The sequence below is a fragment of the Juglans microcarpa x Juglans regia genome, chromosome 2S, assembly GCF_004785595.1.
Source record: "Juglans microcarpa x Juglans regia isolate MS1-56 chromosome 2S, Jm3101_v1.0, whole genome shotgun sequence".
Lineage (NCBI taxonomy): Eukaryota > Viridiplantae > Streptophyta > Magnoliopsida > Fagales > Juglandaceae > Juglans > Juglans microcarpa x Juglans regia.
The window spans coordinates 2,297,283-2,313,917 of record NC_054597.1 but is presented as its reverse complement, the minus strand read 5'-3'; the positions used below and the strand labels follow the sequence as shown (position 1 = coordinate 2,313,917).

Here is a 16,635-nt window from a genome sequence, read left to right as displayed (position 1 = left end):
ATCTAGATCATATATCTCCTCAAATGAGTGTTGGAAACAATCAACTAGAAGTAACTATGCAGTGAGTGTAAAGTGTGCACTGCTACAATGACTTCTCTCTAGCATTATTCTTTTTTTTTTTAACTGCAGCACACCGTGTACTGCGACTATAGGCTGATATTTATTTTTTTACTTATTTATTTTTACATCTCACATTAATAGCTCTATTTTTTTTAAGATATGAGGTGTTTTTCATAATATATAAAAGTATTTGTTATATGATATGAAATGTATGATAGTAAATAGTAACAGATAAAGAATTTTTCATTATGAAATGGCATGTGGTTTATTTATTATTTTTTTTTTCCTTATAAATGGATTTGGATTGCTAACATTTTCTTAAAGCAAGTAAAAGAAAAATAGATATAGAAATAGAAAAATATTTTACAGCATTTTTTTAATATTTAAATAATATTCAAAATTAATAATATTTCTCTCCCATTCTGTCGTTAAATTTTAGAAAATATATAAAACTGTGAGAATCATAAATTTATTATTGTATGTGGTTGCATTATTTAACCATCAAGCGAAAGTAAAATCAGAAAAACAATATTAATGCAAGCAGCAGTTAAAAAGGTAAGGACTGATTTTTGTCCTCTCTCAGTTTGTTTTTATAGCTGTAGCGCTCTCTCTCTCTCCACCTTCCTCTGAACATATATTTCCAGTTCTCAGAGAACTCGCCATTGTCTTGTTCACTACGATGGTCCGACAAGTGGTTGGGATGAGTTTGAAATGGTCGAGGTGAGCTATCCATGAGAAGCTATTCAACAGCTTTCGCGTACTTTTGGCCAATGTCTAGATGGTCATGTTTGACATGAACTCCCTGAAACTGATTCGAGGTGGTCTGATAAAAGTTTTCTGCATCCTGACACTGTTGCTAGCCCTATGACTAGATGTTTATTTGGGGTGAGGATCTTGATTCGGCGCATTTCAATGCAGAGGATTGACCGTTCATGGTGGTTTAGATTATAAAAGAAAACTGGCGAGGAAGCCTGGCATGGAGATACCACAGCCTGGTTTAGAACCAAATGAAGGATTAACGTTGCATCTTTATCAGCTAATCGTTTTGGATACTTCATTTCATTGTATGCTGGTGAATTAATCCGGATAATTATTGATCCAACACGATTCTTTTTCATTTCCATGGCTTGTGAAAAACTTGAAAACAAACAAGCTCTGTGCAGCCAACCAGAGTAAACCTTGATAACTTCCAATTGTGATTAATATATCGTTATTGGTACAACATCTTTATTCTTTCCCCTGATATTACATTTTCAAAGAGAACAGATGAGAATAAGAACCCTGTGCACTTGAAAATGTTCTATCCAATACTGTGGATCTGTTCATCATTGTTGCTCCAAAACTTTTGGGAGCAAGCAACAGATTAGAGGCAATTAGAAGTAACTTTTGGTAATTGACTCTTCCAGCTCTTTGAAGTCCCATGCATCATCTGCTGAATATTCACCTGCAAAGGTGGCAAGTGTCATCAAAATTCAAATTCCTAACGTGTTTTGCACCCACAACTAAAAATTGTGATAATTTTCTTTAAACATGCCTTTTGAGATCTGTTTTTACCTCTTAAGGAAACAAAATTTGTGTATCACAGACTTCCATTTTCATGTTCAAATTCCCTCTATTTATTTTCATTGCAAAGAAATAAAGAAGATAGAGATGAAAACTTGATATCCAATAGGTTTGGTTCGAAATCGCTCCTACAATTTTAAGTTAGTTCTCTTTTCCTTCTAATATGGCATCATAGCTTTCTGCTTTGAAGGAAAATAAGGCAAAATTCTATGAATGGATTGCATACACTACTAAGAAAAATATTATCAACCAGCAAAAATTATACACAGATGTCAAACTGAGAAACTATAGATTTAATATTTACAATACTTTATACAAGTTGGAAAGAAGTGGTTCGTTGGTGTAATATTATTAGAATCAGCCAGTTTGCAGATATTTGTTTTGGGAAGTATTTCATCTTTGAACTTAAACTTCCAGAATTTTTCGGTATAACTTAAAAATATTTAACAAAACAGAATTTGATCAGCACTAAAAAATAAACTTCAACGTCAAGATGAGGGCACTTACCAATTGAATCCCTTCGAAGAGCAGTTAAATGAGCACAACTGCAGTGAAGAAGTATGTTAGAGAAACTTCAAACTCAAAACAAAAATTATAAAACCTATATCAACCTTGCATTTAGGAGATTTAAGTCTCACTATCTTCCATTCATCTTTAGCATTTCTTTACTCAAAAGCGTGCATGTACTCTCTCCCTCTCTCTCTCTCTGGAAAGAAGAAAATTTACATATTGATGATAATAGAAGGTTTGATAAAAGGCACATGTTTTCTTAAAGGCTAAAATCAGTAAGCAAATGTGGCTATTGAGTGTTATAGCAAGGTAAAGATGATTGTTGCTCTAGTCATCGTAAAAGTCTTCTCTTACAAAGCTCTTACAGCCATCTGTTCAAGCCTTTCTGGACTGCAGAAGCGGGACCAACCATTTTTACAACAGAAAAACTATTGGTAAGATAGACTAACAAGGGGATACATTAACTGGCGAGTTCAATAAAGTGATTACCTGCCAAGAGCCTTCCCAAAATCTGCACATAGTGAACGTATGTATGTACCTTTGGAGCATGTCACCCGGAAAATCAGATTTTGCCTGTAAAGATCTCACTTAAAATGAAACCAGCTTCAAATATGGCTAACAGATGACAGATTACACATGAACTACATATCTCTCTAAGATGATTTAGAAATCACATCCTTCAGATGTAAGTGGAAATGGAATTACTCTACCACCAACTTCTTCTTCAAGCATGATCTATATTTTCTCATTTAATCATCATGCGTACACGGCAGAAAAAATTTCAGGAAGTTCTAAAATGAGGAATTACAGATGAATTTCAAAATGTGTTTGACTCAGACTTCCGAAGCCTGAGCATATAGGTGTAATTCATGTCCCATAGCTATCACGCTGTTTATTAGCTGTTTCTTATTTACTTACATGTGTTTATGAGAGAACTAAACCTTCAAACTTACTAGAGGACCCAGCTAGCAACCTACCTTTGTGGCCTTAATCCCCTGAATATGATGAAATAGAATTTAACTAGGAATTTATCTCCCTAGATTTTCAGTGTAAGAAGAGATATTGTGCACATATTACACAATAGAGTAAAGTTTACTTCGATCCATCGTTTTAGGATCCGGAACCACTGCACACATCAAAGACCGGAACAAATGAAGTGCATTCCAGGTGTACAATATACCTTGAATCTATGAAATATAAACATATTTTTTACAATGCCAAATATAATGAATCAAAAAGGCCAGAGTTTGTCTAAATCCAAGCAAAATGTAGGTACCTGTCATCTAAGCTACGCTCGATATCAAACCGGAAGATTGAAATCCTTCTAGGTGAAAGTTCAATGCTCTCTCCTCTTCTTGCTTTCTCATACATCTTTTCTCCTCCAACCTGTCAAAGATATTGAAACTTGTAATATCATGAGAGCATGATCTTTTTTTTGATAAGTAATATCATGAGATCATGATCTATTTGCATAAATATGGGTGGACACAGAAGCCATCTTTTTCATACATCTTTTCTTGCTTGTGTTGGTCATTCAGGTTGCTGAAAGTGTTTGGTAAAAAAAAGATGTTTATTTATAAATAAATAAAAGGTATGATAGATGTGCAACCAATGCCTTCTGAACAACATCTAAGTCAGAACTAAGAAAACTGTCAGCTTAAAGATCCATCCCTCATTTGGGGAGAAATGCTTACTTTGATAGCAGAGAACATCGGGGGAACCTGCCAAATTTCCCCACAAAAGGAGGCGGCAGTTTTCTTTATCTCCTCATCTTTGATATGCTCCCAAGGCTCCCGCTGAATGACCTACACAAGAGGGACATCCCTGAGTGAACATTTGGACCATATGAAGAAATTAATTAAATCTTACCAAGAAATAAACGATCATGTTCCAGAAAAACAATAGAAGGTCATCTCACCAAACCATCTAGTCTAAACACTGTTGAGATGAGATTATGCACATGGATAAAATGGAAATCTGCACGCACCGTATCATGTCATTGAGTTTTAGACTGTCCATAACTTCCATTTCTCAATACAAGGATGCATAAAAATACCTTCTTGCTGAGATTATAATGCAATAATCGGGCTACGCCTATTTCATACGTATGAATAAAATCTACTTATTACTTATCAAAAAAATAATAATCGTAAGTGTCCTCGTTGTAATCCATTTGCATCCTCGGTGCAATTGAATTGTGTGTGCCTATCTTTAACGTTGATGGTCTAATTCACTTATGCAACATCTAGTAGACCCATATGGCTTCTTTGTCAACATTAGAAAACTGTTGCTATGGAAGCTAAAACCAAGTTCATTTTTTTAGAGTCAGCAAAAAATTAGATTCAAGTAACTATCTTCTCAGTTATGCCTCAAACTCATTCAATCTGGCCGAGATAGCAGGTGGTTGATCAACAAGAGAGCCCTCTTGCTAAAATAATCATTGTGCATGTATACTGAAGATAAGGAACAATAGTTATTCAAAAGAGAGTAACACACCGCTGAATCAGCATCCCAAGTTGAAGTGGCCTCCCCTAGTCGGAAAACCCCACTATAGCCCTTAATCATACCTTGGTATCTGCAGTACAAACATTCAAAGTCTTCAAAGAGTTCAACAGATTAAATTTGAAGGGAGAAACAAGTTTCAGTTCTAAATTCAAGGTGCAGGTTCAGGGGAAACAATGGAGCATGCCCATAAGATTGATCCCTCACAGTTGAGTATCAATCTAACTGCTATAACTTGTATAAGATTCATTTTTTTATAGGTGTCAGTTTACAAAGAATCGTTAGCATGTATCAAAAAAAGGGAACCCAGATTTGCATAAGACTCATAACTTGCCTTTCTACCAACTTAGTGGCTTTACCAACGCATACAATTAATAAACCAGTTGCCATTGGATCAAGGGTTCCGGCATGCCCTACCTGTTACACACCAAAAAAAGGAAGGAAAAAAACGTTAAGAGGAGCATTTACAGAAGGTGTACCTACATGCATATGCAATAGCAAAAAGGTACCTTTTTCACTTTGACTAGGCGACGCAGCTTTCCACAAACTGTAAATGAAGTCCATCCTGTCTTGCATTTTAAATCTTGTTATATTCTGAATGATGAAAACTTATACCTCATAATGCTAGGACTTTACTTCTAACTTTAAAGAAAATTTCAACCACAGGTACATTAAAAGATCTGAGAATTTAGATAAACTGTCCTGTTAATCCTCAATTGAGTGAGCTAAGGAAAGACCACAATCTGCTGCTGCAACATTCTATGGAGGGCATGTGTTTCTAGTAATTTATAGGCAAATGAGTTTTTTTAATGTCCCATTGAACATCCATCCCGTCTTCCACTCACACTTGCAGCACCTTCACCCAAGACCAAATAATATTCATACTCAATAACGAGTCAGAGTTATATATCCCCCCTACTTCTGTAGTTGTGCCGTTGTGGGAAAATAACTCTCACAGCCATTGTGTTTCCCTACAGTTTCTTTCTTCAATGACAATAACGATTCTCACTCCCCATCTCTAATTCTAATTGCTCCAAATCATTTCTTACGTCCCCCATTTTTCTAAAATTCTGTACTTCTAACATTTTTGTTAATCACGCAGGCATTATCCAAAATGTTCAAGCAATAATTAATGATAATACATTTTTCTAATAGACCTTGCTTCTAATGCTTCTACTTAGCTAGGGCATAGGAGTTTTTTTGTAATTGGCATTTAGCCCATTCTTTTGTTAATAAAAGGTGTTTTACTTATCAAAAATAAATAAATAATAGATGCCTCGTGTAAATTATGTATCGCATCCAGTGCAGCGATGAAACCATGGACTCACCTTTGGGTTTGTTCACCAAAACCACCGTCCCGCACGGACTATCCCATCTTGGCGGAAGCTCCATACTCCTTGTCACAAGGTATGGCTCATTCACGACTTCACCATCCTTCTTGGGAACTTTATTCAAACACTTAAAGAACTCCTCTACCTTCTTCTCCGTAACATCCTTACTCGCATCCTTTTTCGCTAATTCCTCCCTAACCTTTTGTTCTTCTTCTTCGTCAAAGAACACCAACTTCTTACCATCCCCTCCCTCGTCGCGATCCCCACAGTTCTTCTCCCCACTCTTAACACCAGCTTTCTTTTTACCTTCCCCTTCGCATTATTTGCATTCGATTCGCCGGGTTCAAGAAATGCCTTGTCGAGGCAATGATCAGGAAAATACTTCTTCTCCAACTGATACACCATCTTGTAATGCTTCTCCTTCTCCCACGGATACGCAAACGTATCGTAAAAATACAACTCCTCCTCTCTCTCATGCAATCTATTAAACTCCACCACCTCAGGCTTCAGTTCCACAAACCCCTCCTCGTGCCGCTTACTATCCTCATCTGAATCCGACCCATACATCCTCTTCCTCCTCTTACTGTAGTACTTCCTCATAGACTTGTCCATTTCCAATTTTTCCGAACTGGGTCGGTTTGTTCCGCTCTCTGATAACAGCTTTTCATCCACCCAGTCCTCGAAGCCCTGTTCCGAAACGGGTTTCTCTGGTGAATCAAACTCTGGCGAGTAGTCTGGATTTGACTTGCGTACGCGGGCGGGGGTGTGGCGAGGTTGGGACTGAGTTGGGCGGTTGATGATCATATCGTACTGAAGAGGGAATTGGGTGGACGTGGTGGAGAAAAAAAGCGAAGAGGGAGATAGCGAAAAGAGGGTATTGTCAATAGGTTTGGGTAATGAGAGAGAGATTACTCGCGTCAAGGAAGTAATCATGGATCTGGGACGAAAGAGAAGGGAAGATACGTGAATTAGAGTGAGAGACTTGCCCATTTGCGGTGACGATGGTGATGATGATCAGGTTGCTGCTATCTGGGGTGGGGGTTTTAGCATGGTTTTTCGGCGAATGCTTTCTGCCCAAGGCTTTGGAAAGGGGCCGGCGAATGAGATTTCGAACTCTCTTTCCTTTTTGCAACCGCAGCTTACCATTCAAGTAAAAATAAGGAAACTGATAAAAGGTAATCAGAGATAGTTTTTTTTTTTTTTTTTTTTTCATTTGGACGCAATGATAGATTCAAAACGTTTATTAACTCGTCTAATCTAATTTAGTATTATGAATTTTTTTAATTTTTAAATAAAATATAATAAATAATTTAATTTTTTCAAATTTTAAAATAAAAATAATATTAAAAAAATATTTTATAATAATATTTTATTTAATTTTTAACTCTCGTCTTATCTCAACTCAATTCACCATCTAAACCTCTCTTATCAATATTTTATTTATTAAAAATTGAAAAATATAATCTTAATAGTAAAAAACCGTCATTTGCTCTAGACCAATATTATCTTAAAAGATTCTATTTATAAGTCGATATAAATAATACGTTTATTAAAATTAAAATTTTATAAATCAAATATTACTATATAAATTATGTAAATTGTATATTCTATCTACCGACTTAAAAATATAATAACTATATTATCGTAATGATATTGTAATCTATGGAAACTCAAAATTTCAATGTAATTTATCCGCTCACATCCATTAATAGTATCATTATGACACAGTAAAACAAAAATAAAGATATTTTTTATTTTTTAATAAATTAGATAGTCTAATACTAAAAAGGAAAATACAACACTAAACGTCAATATTGATGTATATTATTAGAAAGTCCCATTAGATAGACCTAATATACATGTCTCTCCTTAAAACAATTTCAAAAAATAATTTTTTTTTTTCATTAGCCACTATTTACCATCCCACACCCTATGAAAAACCTATAAGTATGGAGTGTAAGAGTGAATGGTGACTGATATATAATAAATATACTTATTCTTAAATATTAAAATAATAATTTGTTTATAATAAAAATTGACATTATAATCAATAAAGAGGAAGTATTGGAGTGCTTAGGTTGCACCACTAGGGGTGTAAAAGTTTTCCTTTAGATAGAGAAAATTGACCCGATCGACTAGTTTCAGTTAGTCCGGATTAGACTGATTAAGGGACTGATCGATCTTGGTCCAAGAAAATGAAGAAATTGAGTTTTCGGTCCCGTCTCGAATTTAATATATAATTTTTTAAGCAATTTTTTATATAATATTTTTTAAGTAGTTATAAAAATTAAAAGCAAGTAATTATATAATTTTCTTCTGATTATAAGTAATTATTTGATTTTCTTCTAACCTAATTATTTATACTTAGATTATATAAAAATTAAAGGTTAAAAATTTTAAGACAAACTATTAACTATTAATTATTGATAGTACACATACTATTTTCATTATTAATTTATTATACTTAATTAAAATATTTAATTAGTTAAGTATATATTTAATTAGACAACTTAGATTATATCATTCACTTGATTTTTTTAACCATTTCATATAATTTGTTGTCAAAAAATTGTAAAAAAGGAAAAAGAGACCCGAACCGAAATACCCCGTTGACCGAATTGAACCAAAACGATCCAGTTTGGACTTTCAATGGACCCAAAAAAATGGGTCTGAAATTCTCCATCAAGATCGATAGGACGGGATCGATTACACCCTTATATACCACTACATGAAATGTTACTTATCAAACACAAAATAAACCGGAGGAATACTATGTATAGTTTTGGAACATGAGAGTCACGCGTATTTTTATTTTTAAAATTATCATTAAAAAATTATTATTTTTATTTAGATCTCAAATTTATTATTATTATTTTTTTAAAATTGTACAAGATTCCAAGCTTCTATATATTATTTTTATTATTATTTTCGTAAATAAGATGAAATGAATTGATATTAAAGTTTAAAATTAAATAAAATATTATTAAATTTTATATTTTAATATTTTTTTTTATTTTAAAATTTGAATTATTAATTTTATTTTGTATAAAAATTTAAAAAATTTATTATTATGGGATGAAATGAGAATAGCTGAGGCAATTATGAAAACAACCGACGCAAGTGGAGACGTTACCGATGCCAATCAAAAAAGAGTGACAATTTGGGTTCTGGCCAGATGGTGTCTTCTAGATAAGGCTGATAAAAAGTCTTTCAACTCGCGCGCGCTCTTCCGCACTCCCGCTCAATTTCAATCTACCACTACCAATACGATTTTGAATTCCAAATTTATTCCAAAAGATTTCTAATTTTCATTTTTGGACACTCGTATTTCGTTTCACTTCTATGGAGTAGGATATTTTTAATCCGCGCTATTGGGGCATGGAGTCGGCGACCACGTGTTGGGAAGCCGACGAGGGGTGGGAGCTTTATAACGATGATGGCTTCGTCTACAAGCGCAAGAAGCGCTGCCGCGACCCTGTGGCGGCCGAACAACCCGCATCTAGCACGGATCCCGAAGCGGAGGAGAGGAACCGGAAGGAGCGGAAGAGGAGGACACTGCTGAAGCTGAAGGCGCAGTACCAGAGAGAGATCGACCAGTGGGAGCTTTTGTCGAACAGCTTGCGTGCAATGGAGGAGAAAGCCGGTCACAGCCAACGTCAGAGTTCGATTCTACAAAAACAACAAGCTGAACGCGAGGGACTAGCGCAAACGGCGGCGCTCGGTGCTTCGCCTCAGTATTTGCCGGAGGTTGTTGATGGGTTACCCGTGGATGAGCTTCTCTTGCAGGTAATTTGTTCGGTTGGTTGTTGGTTATCTGCTTTTGGATCGCTAATTGACACTATTTGGAGAAGTTGAACTGAATTTTTCTTTTTGCCACGGGAAAACTGAATAAAATTGAGAGTTCTGATCAATTTTGCTCATTGTTTCATATTCATCGTCATGAATTGCTGCGCGAATTTTCTTAGTTACTTTTTCATTAAGCCCTCGCTCCCGTTTGGTTATACGAGAATTTTGAATCTTGCATTCGATGATCTATTTTCTTTTCCCCTTTTTCATTGTATGTAATTGTGGTCCCTTTTTTTTTTTTTTTTTATTAAGTCTCCACTCTTTCAAAGTTCAAAACTTCGAGTCCCTTTATGTTCTATATTACATCAATACATCTTATACACGGAACAGAGATTAATTGCCGTGCAAAGAGAGACTTTTGGTCTTCAAACAGAAGCGGGGGGCTCCTTTAGGCTTACAAACTACACTAAAACCGGTCTTTTGGTTGAACTGGTTGACAATGCAGGTGGAAGCCCAGGAAGCCATAATACGGGATATTTCAAATTTATGCGATGTAGCAGAAGCTACGTGCAATGCACAAGAAGAGCGATTGAAACAATCTTTAATCGATCTTCCAATATGGGCTTCACCGCATGAGCTCATCGCATCACTTTGTGATGATTGAGCTTCTTCTGGATGGGGTTTGCATCTTCGACCTTGGAAAGGAAAAGGTTGAAGCCAAGCCTTCCACTGGTATGCTTGATCTTGACGTATAACAGTAATTTTTTGCGCTCAAAGAAGGCCTTACTTCTGTAAGCTGTTGTCATGTAGAATTATTACTTTCGGACGGATAGGGAAATTTTTTTTAGTTACTTTTTATTTTTTTAGATCTTGTGTTTTATTAGGAGCTGTGTAATTGGACTAACCATCTAATGAATGAACGGTAGATGGAAAATGCCTAGAGATGAGGGTGACAATTGTGTCATGAAGTAACTTAAAACGACGCGGTTGCATTGTTGGCCGAAAGCATGGTCACCTTGATTTCAATATACCATTTTGAAAGCTGAAAAATCGAAGGCTAGGTATACTGCTTGTTTGAGTAGAGAGAGATCATTTAGGCCCCATTTAGTTGTTAAATTTAATTGAGTTGAATTTAATTCAGTCTAATTTTAAGATAAGTCTAATATCCAAATAATAAATTCTCAAATTTATTTCAACTCAAAATTTTTTTACACATTGGATCTACAATCTTTTTCAAATTAACATTTCTTTATATGTAGGATCAATAACTTATTTCAATTTTTTATAAATACATTTAAATTTATCTTAATATCTAAATACATTTAGGCTGCGTTTGGATATTGAACTTAGTTGAGTTGAATTTTTTAAAAATAATAGTGAGTTGAGATGGTTGAGTGAATTTTATGAAGTTTATTTGAGTTGAGTTTAAATGTTTGAATGTTAAGATGAGTTTTGTGGAATTTACTGTTCACCTGACAATCCTTCTCATTGTCGACACAAAAGACAAATTTTTTGTACAAGCTGCACTTGTAGCCACGGCGCTAAGTAAGCAAAAGTAATAAACAATATGAGGTCCCATGAGAAAGATGAAAAACCTTGTATTTGACAATTAATATTTGCAGGTTATGGGCCCCACGATGAATTCAATTTTGAACTAGACTCCAATTGTATAAACCGTGTGTTTGGATGTTGAGAATAGTTTAAAGATGAACTCATCTTATATGAGTTTAACATCCAAACAATCATATTTCATTTTAAGTGGATCTCATAAAATTTACTATATCATCTTAATTCATTATTATTTATAAAGAATTCAACTCAACTCAATATCTAAACACAACTTTAACCACAAGGGAATGAGTCACTGAAGAACAGTTCGTTTATTTAATTTTTCCGTTGAACGACCACTCAGATATAAAATGAATTCTACACAAGTTTGGCACGAAATTCAGCTCAGTCAACCTGAAGGGTCGTTCGAATTTCAAGTCTTTGTTCTGCAAATTATATCACTATCTCCCCACTATTGCGTAGTGAAAGGGCCTCTTGGTACAGCAACGAGAAAGCTTTGTAACGAACAATACTCAATTCGGGGTGGCATTCATTTACATTTACATTAGATGTTCTTATGTAGCCGAAATCAGTTGAAAAAACACAATGTGTTGCGTTATTAGTGGATATGTCTACAATGAAACGCCAACATTAAAGTTTTTAACGAATAAGAAGTTATCAGCTTTATGGGAGATGTGGGGAGGAGCCCTTGATTTCAACACACTAGCTTTTTTAGGGTTTGAAGCTCATTAGCATTTAGACAAGATGAAACAACTTCCACTGGTACGACAATAAAACCAGCTTTCTGGCATTCATCCTCCAGAAGCTTTACTTGTGAAGGCCCGTCAGGGCAAAATGCAATTACAGCTCCACCACTACCTGTAAATTTTGATGCAGCACCCACCTTTCGTGCCACCTCCACCATTTTTATATTTAAATCACCAAGGGCATCATCACCAAACATGCTCCTGTACAGTATTTAAACAACAATATTCAGTAGCAATAAAAGGAATATACGTGTGTGTGTCTCAGACTACCATCATCTTTCTGTCATATTTTCCAAAATAGATATTTAATCACCACCAGGGGAAATCTTTCTATGCATATCAAAGCAGAAGAGCAACAATATGGTGGAGTTGGGCAACTTGGGTCAGAATTATAATAATCATCCCAATGGTGATTTGAACAGTCTGGTTGTATAAATTTCTCACCTTCGGAGATCAAAATTACAATCCATGAGTTTTGCAAGTTTGGAATGGTCCTTCTCAAGTAATGCTGTTCTTCCTTCTTTTGCTACATTTGCAACTTCTAGCATTGATGATAGTATAAACTTATCACCGTTGAGCCACCTTTGGCGTACAGTGCTATGAACCTGCATTTATGATTAATGCTTAAATACAATTCTCTCCCATTACAACTGCGTTCAAATGAAATTTCATAGAGCTCAGCATTTGGGTGCTGGAAGGCTAGTTCATAACTAGGTTTCCAATGAAGTTGTTGACAAAGAAAAGATGGCAGTGAAAAGTGAAAACCATTGACAAACCAGCACATGTATGAAACAATGAAGTTATCAACATAATATTAGTGTGATGTAATCCTGTACTCTCTCTTGAAAAGAAGAAAAAAAAAAGAAGACAAAATATACCAAAGATGGGACAAGCTGATGCGACACTCATAACCTTGGAATAGACTATCAATCAATCAATCAATTTGAAAGACCGCAAATTCTTTACGCACCGATGCGCAAAAGTAGATGACAAACAGACAAAAATAAATATCTGGCATTATCACGAAGTATTGAAACAAAAACTAGTTCAGATGTGAAAATTAAAACTTGATGGTTTGACTAAAATTCTCTTTGTTAAAATAGAAATCGATGGCAAGGCCATCAAACGAAGTTTAAAAACGAGGACTATAGCTCCTATCCAAGGAACAATGCGATGCAGGCAAAATGTAGGATATGGAACTTCTTCAATACTGAGCTAAAACTATTGCACGCCCCTTTCTTTAACATAAAGACTACCTCATGCGCAGATCAGAATTTTGAAAACATGCGTAACCACATCAGATGAGAATGGAAGCTCATATAAAGCATTTTTGTATATAAACACCTTGTATAAAACATAACTAAAGATAAAGACAATGATAAAGATAGGATGAAAAATGAAGTTGGGCTTCGATACTAACCTTCCCTGAATCACTAGGATTCTCAGCATAGATAAGATAAAGAGGTGGGAGAAGACTAATATCCATGGGTGTATAGATGCCATGCCCAAAGGCATCCATGTATTCCTTGCTAAAGTCCTACATAAGAAACTCAAATGTCTAATTCACTGCATTTTATCATTAGATGTGCATTACCTGTAAAAAATTCAAATCATGTACCATGTAAACAAGACCCCCATAAACCTGTGCCACCCGGTCTTGGAGACCGGCAACAATTCCAAGTTCCTGCTCTGCAGCAAGGACAAGAGTAGGCCTGACCTCCACCTTAATCAGATGCCTAACTTCGTAGAAGTCAAGAAGGCAGCTTAGGGCAGCACATACAATAGCACTAGAACCTGAAAGTCCTGTCTGAAATGTCGAAATTATAACTTAAGCCATGTGATGCAATATTGAAAGAGTCAAACATGAAGTCCTAAATAATTATTACTCCCATTGAAAAGAACAATAATAACAACAAAAGGACAGTGCAAGACTTGCGGTCACATAAAGTCACAACTACACTACAACAAAATGGGGAAGTAAAGATGTTCGCAATTTTTTTTCAAGTAACTGTGGAGTTTCGAACTCATGCCCTCAAAATCAACATAATAATACCAATACAAGATGTTTGCAATTAATTTTGTCCACGGGGAAAAAAGGATAATGTAAAATACAGCTCTTGAGGCATGGATGGTATCTTTCTCATTTTGAGTTCACTTCCACCGTTGCCAAAACTATAACCATAAAAAATAAAAAATAAAAATCAGAGTGGATAAAGAGCTCAATCAAAGAGAATACGTATTGGATTTTAATGAGTCAAAGTAACATTCAACTAAAATATATATTGGGAGACATAAGATATCTGTTCTTACATGTACAGCGATGAGCATGAGCACATTTTTTTTTTTTAATAAGTAAATGCAAAAAATAAAACTCATGCTTATGTATCCTGATGCTGAAAGGACCATTTCACTCACCCTACTTTTTACAATGAAAACTTCTTTTACTTCCAGGCAGTAAATCTAAAAGGAAACCCTTAACATAAGGGGGGTAGACTTCAGTTTATTCAATGAATCAATGTTGAACGAAGAAGTAGATTAGTAAAAACTAGAGATTCTAAATAATCAGTAGAAGACATAGTAAATGACCAACCACAAAGATTTTCCCAATAATTTCCTAACGAAAAGATTGCACAAGTACTCGATGCCAACAAAATGGGAATCCGGAAAACATTATATTTCACAGACAAACATAGGAAGAAGGGAAATAATAGCACAACATAATTGACACAATGATGATCACACAAAGTGGCAAGCAATCTGTTGTAGGACTGTTTAAATCTCTACCTGGCGAGGGATATTGGTGTCATACGATAGAGTGAAATTTTTCCCACATATATCAATCTTGTTCTCTTTGCAATAATTATAGAAAACTTTACAAATCGCCATAAGCAATCGTACACCTCCATAGTAACCTTCATTATTCAACCGATTAACCTGTAAACAAAAGGAAAGCATATTATTAATCCTCATGAAATCCAGAATCAATCGTATCATGTAGGACTAAGATAAATATGGACTTGATGACCACAACATTCTTTATTGTTCGTGCATGCATGCACGTGTGTGTGTGAGGGAGAGTAATGGACTAACAAACAAATGGTTGTGTTAGTTATATGTAAATTTTGATTTGGAGAGCATAATGGCTAAATATAAAATAACAACATAAGAACATCATTCCCTAATCCAACCGATCTAATGAATCTTCATGCATATCTCGAAATACGTATTAGAGGAATACAGCTATTGAATGTTATCTTCTCAATCTGTAAAAAGAAACACATAAGTTCATAACTAGTTAAATGGCATCCCAGATTCTACAGACGATAATTGGCAAGACCAAAATAAATCGTCAGTATCCAACCATATGAAAACTAGAGCACAGTCGGGATAAACTATGTTTGTAAGGGAAGACCCCCAGTCCTACATTATTACTTCAGTCAATGCAGCAGGTTAAGTCACCGATTATAGAGCAGCATCGCAGGAATCCTTCTCCTCATTTTGCTCTATCCAGAGCCATATATAACGCTCAGTTTACAAGGGCTTAAATAGGACTGATACGGCACCATAAATATCGGTACTTGCAGTAAATGAACAATTAAACTCTGAAATAAAGATCTATTTAGGAACTGGACCTTTAGTACTATAAATCCCACCCAAATTTAAAACAAAAGATAAGCAAGTTTTTCCCAAAAATCGAGACTTTCATACAGCGATAGGGAGCTAATACCAAATTGAGCAGATATTTGAGATTCTCATATCTTGCAAGCAATATTAAATTAAATACACCTTAAGAGAAAATAATCGGTAAAAAAAAAAAAATAACCGAAAATTCAATACACCCAAATCCAAGTGCAACAATATTGCAGATCAAGCTCACTTTAAAAAAGACACAGACGTGCACCATCATGGAAATGTAGATATAACTAGAGAGAAATAGTGAGAGACAGGGAGAAAGGGAGGACCAGGTGATCGAGGGAGCGGAACTGGACGAGATCGTGTGTTGGGTGGGGCTTTATGACGAGCTCATCAGACGGCTGCAATTGAACGGAGGCCCAGAAGTTGCCGAATGTGAAGGAGATAGTACGGCCGTAGTAGACGTCGCTGGGATTTCCGAGCAGTCCCACCCTCGCATAGGCCTTGTGTTCGATCGCATTCGAAATGGAAACCGGAGAAGTGCTTTGCGTACCCATCGGAATTACAGATCCCTATTTTAACGTTCTCAATCTGAGCTCATTAGTCATTCCTCTCTCTTATATATATGTATGTATATCTGTACGTCTAGCCCGTCAGCATGCCACGTCAAACGTCGGGATCTTTGCTGAATTTAACATTTGTCTGTTAATATTAACGTCGGATTAAAGTTGTCGTCAAGCACAGTATACATCTTTTCTAAAATTAAGATAATTACTAAATATAGATAGAGATAAAAAGAGATTTAAAAAAAAAAAAAATAGAAGCTATTTTATCACCCGTATCAAAGAAATTAGTTATTAGAGTCCAAGCACTCAGTAATTTCTTTTTGATTAGGCCATGTTTGTTTTTACAGTTTAACTCAACTCATTCTATCT

General features: G+C 35.3%; 3 protein-coding genes across 4 annotated transcripts; 1 reads left to right on the top strand and 2 right to left on the bottom strand.

Moving 5' to 3' along the window:
* Nucleotides 1-1,233: 1,233 nt before the first annotated feature.
* Nucleotides 1,234-7,121, bottom strand: LOC121252490. The gene is given in 10 exon segments (XM_041152169.1): nucleotides 1,234-1,504; nucleotides 2,131-2,168; nucleotides 2,623-2,706; nucleotides 3,410-3,519; nucleotides 3,828-3,938; nucleotides 4,630-4,708; nucleotides 4,970-5,052; nucleotides 5,145-5,200; nucleotides 5,964-6,242; nucleotides 6,245-7,121. Coding segments are annotated over 10 exon segments (1,623 nt in total). The 5' UTR covers nucleotides 6,957-7,121; the 3' UTR covers nucleotides 1,234-1,433.
* Nucleotides 7,122-9,125: 2,004 nt separating this feature from the next.
* Nucleotides 9,126-10,833, top strand: LOC121253697. The gene is made up of 2 exons (XM_041153707.1): nucleotides 9,126-9,752; nucleotides 10,258-10,833. The coding sequence occupies exons 1-2, from the start codon at nucleotides 9,345-9,347 to the stop codon at nucleotides 10,414-10,416; spliced, it is 567 nt and encodes a 188-aa protein (XP_041009641.1). The 5' UTR covers nucleotides 9,126-9,344; the 3' UTR covers nucleotides 10,417-10,833.
* Nucleotides 10,834-11,820: 987 nt separating this feature from the next.
* LOC121252926 (glucuronokinase 1-like) lies at nucleotides 11,821-16,318 on the bottom strand. 2 transcript variants are annotated; one of them, XM_041152780.1, is made up of 6 exons: nucleotides 16,030-16,317; nucleotides 14,852-15,001; nucleotides 13,686-13,874; nucleotides 13,488-13,604; nucleotides 12,512-12,672; nucleotides 11,821-12,268 (listed from the first exon to the last, which is right to left on the bottom strand). In XM_041152780.1, the coding sequence occupies exons 1-6, from the start codon at nucleotides 16,255-16,257 to the stop codon at nucleotides 12,016-12,018; spliced, it is 1,098 nt and encodes a 365-aa protein (XP_041008714.1). In that variant the 5' UTR covers nucleotides 16,258-16,317; the 3' UTR covers nucleotides 11,821-12,015. The 2 variants fall into 2 exon arrangements, with proteins under 2 accessions (XP_041008714.1, XP_041008715.1); XM_041152781.1 differs by lacking the exon at nucleotides 13,488-13,604 and having other exon boundaries at nucleotides 13,662-13,874; nucleotides 16,030-16,318.
* Between the last annotated feature and the right edge of the window lie 317 nt (nucleotides 16,319-16,635).

Excerpts from the sequence above, each read along its gene's own strand:
- LOC121253697 (XM_041153707.1), top strand. The coding sequence starts at position 9,345 with ATGGAGTCGGCGACCACGTGTTGGGAAGCCGACGAGGGGTGGGAGCTT. Across the intron at positions 9,753-10,257 it reads TGGATGAGCTTCTCTTGCAG|GTGGAAGCCCAGGAAGCCAT; the intron begins GTAATTTGTTCG and ends TTGACAATGCAG.
- LOC121252926 (XM_041152780.1), bottom strand. The coding sequence starts at position 16,257 with ATGGGTACGCAAAGCACTTCTCCGGTTTCCATTTCGAATGCGATCGAA. Across the intron at positions 13,605-13,685 it reads ATGGGGGTCTTGTTTACATG|GACTTTAGCAAGGAATACAT; the intron begins GTACATGATTTG and ends TTTCTTATGTAG. Across the intron at positions 12,269-12,511 it reads TGTAATTTTGATCTCCGAAG|GAGCATGTTTGGTGATGATG; the intron begins GTGAGAAATTTA and ends AATACTGTACAG.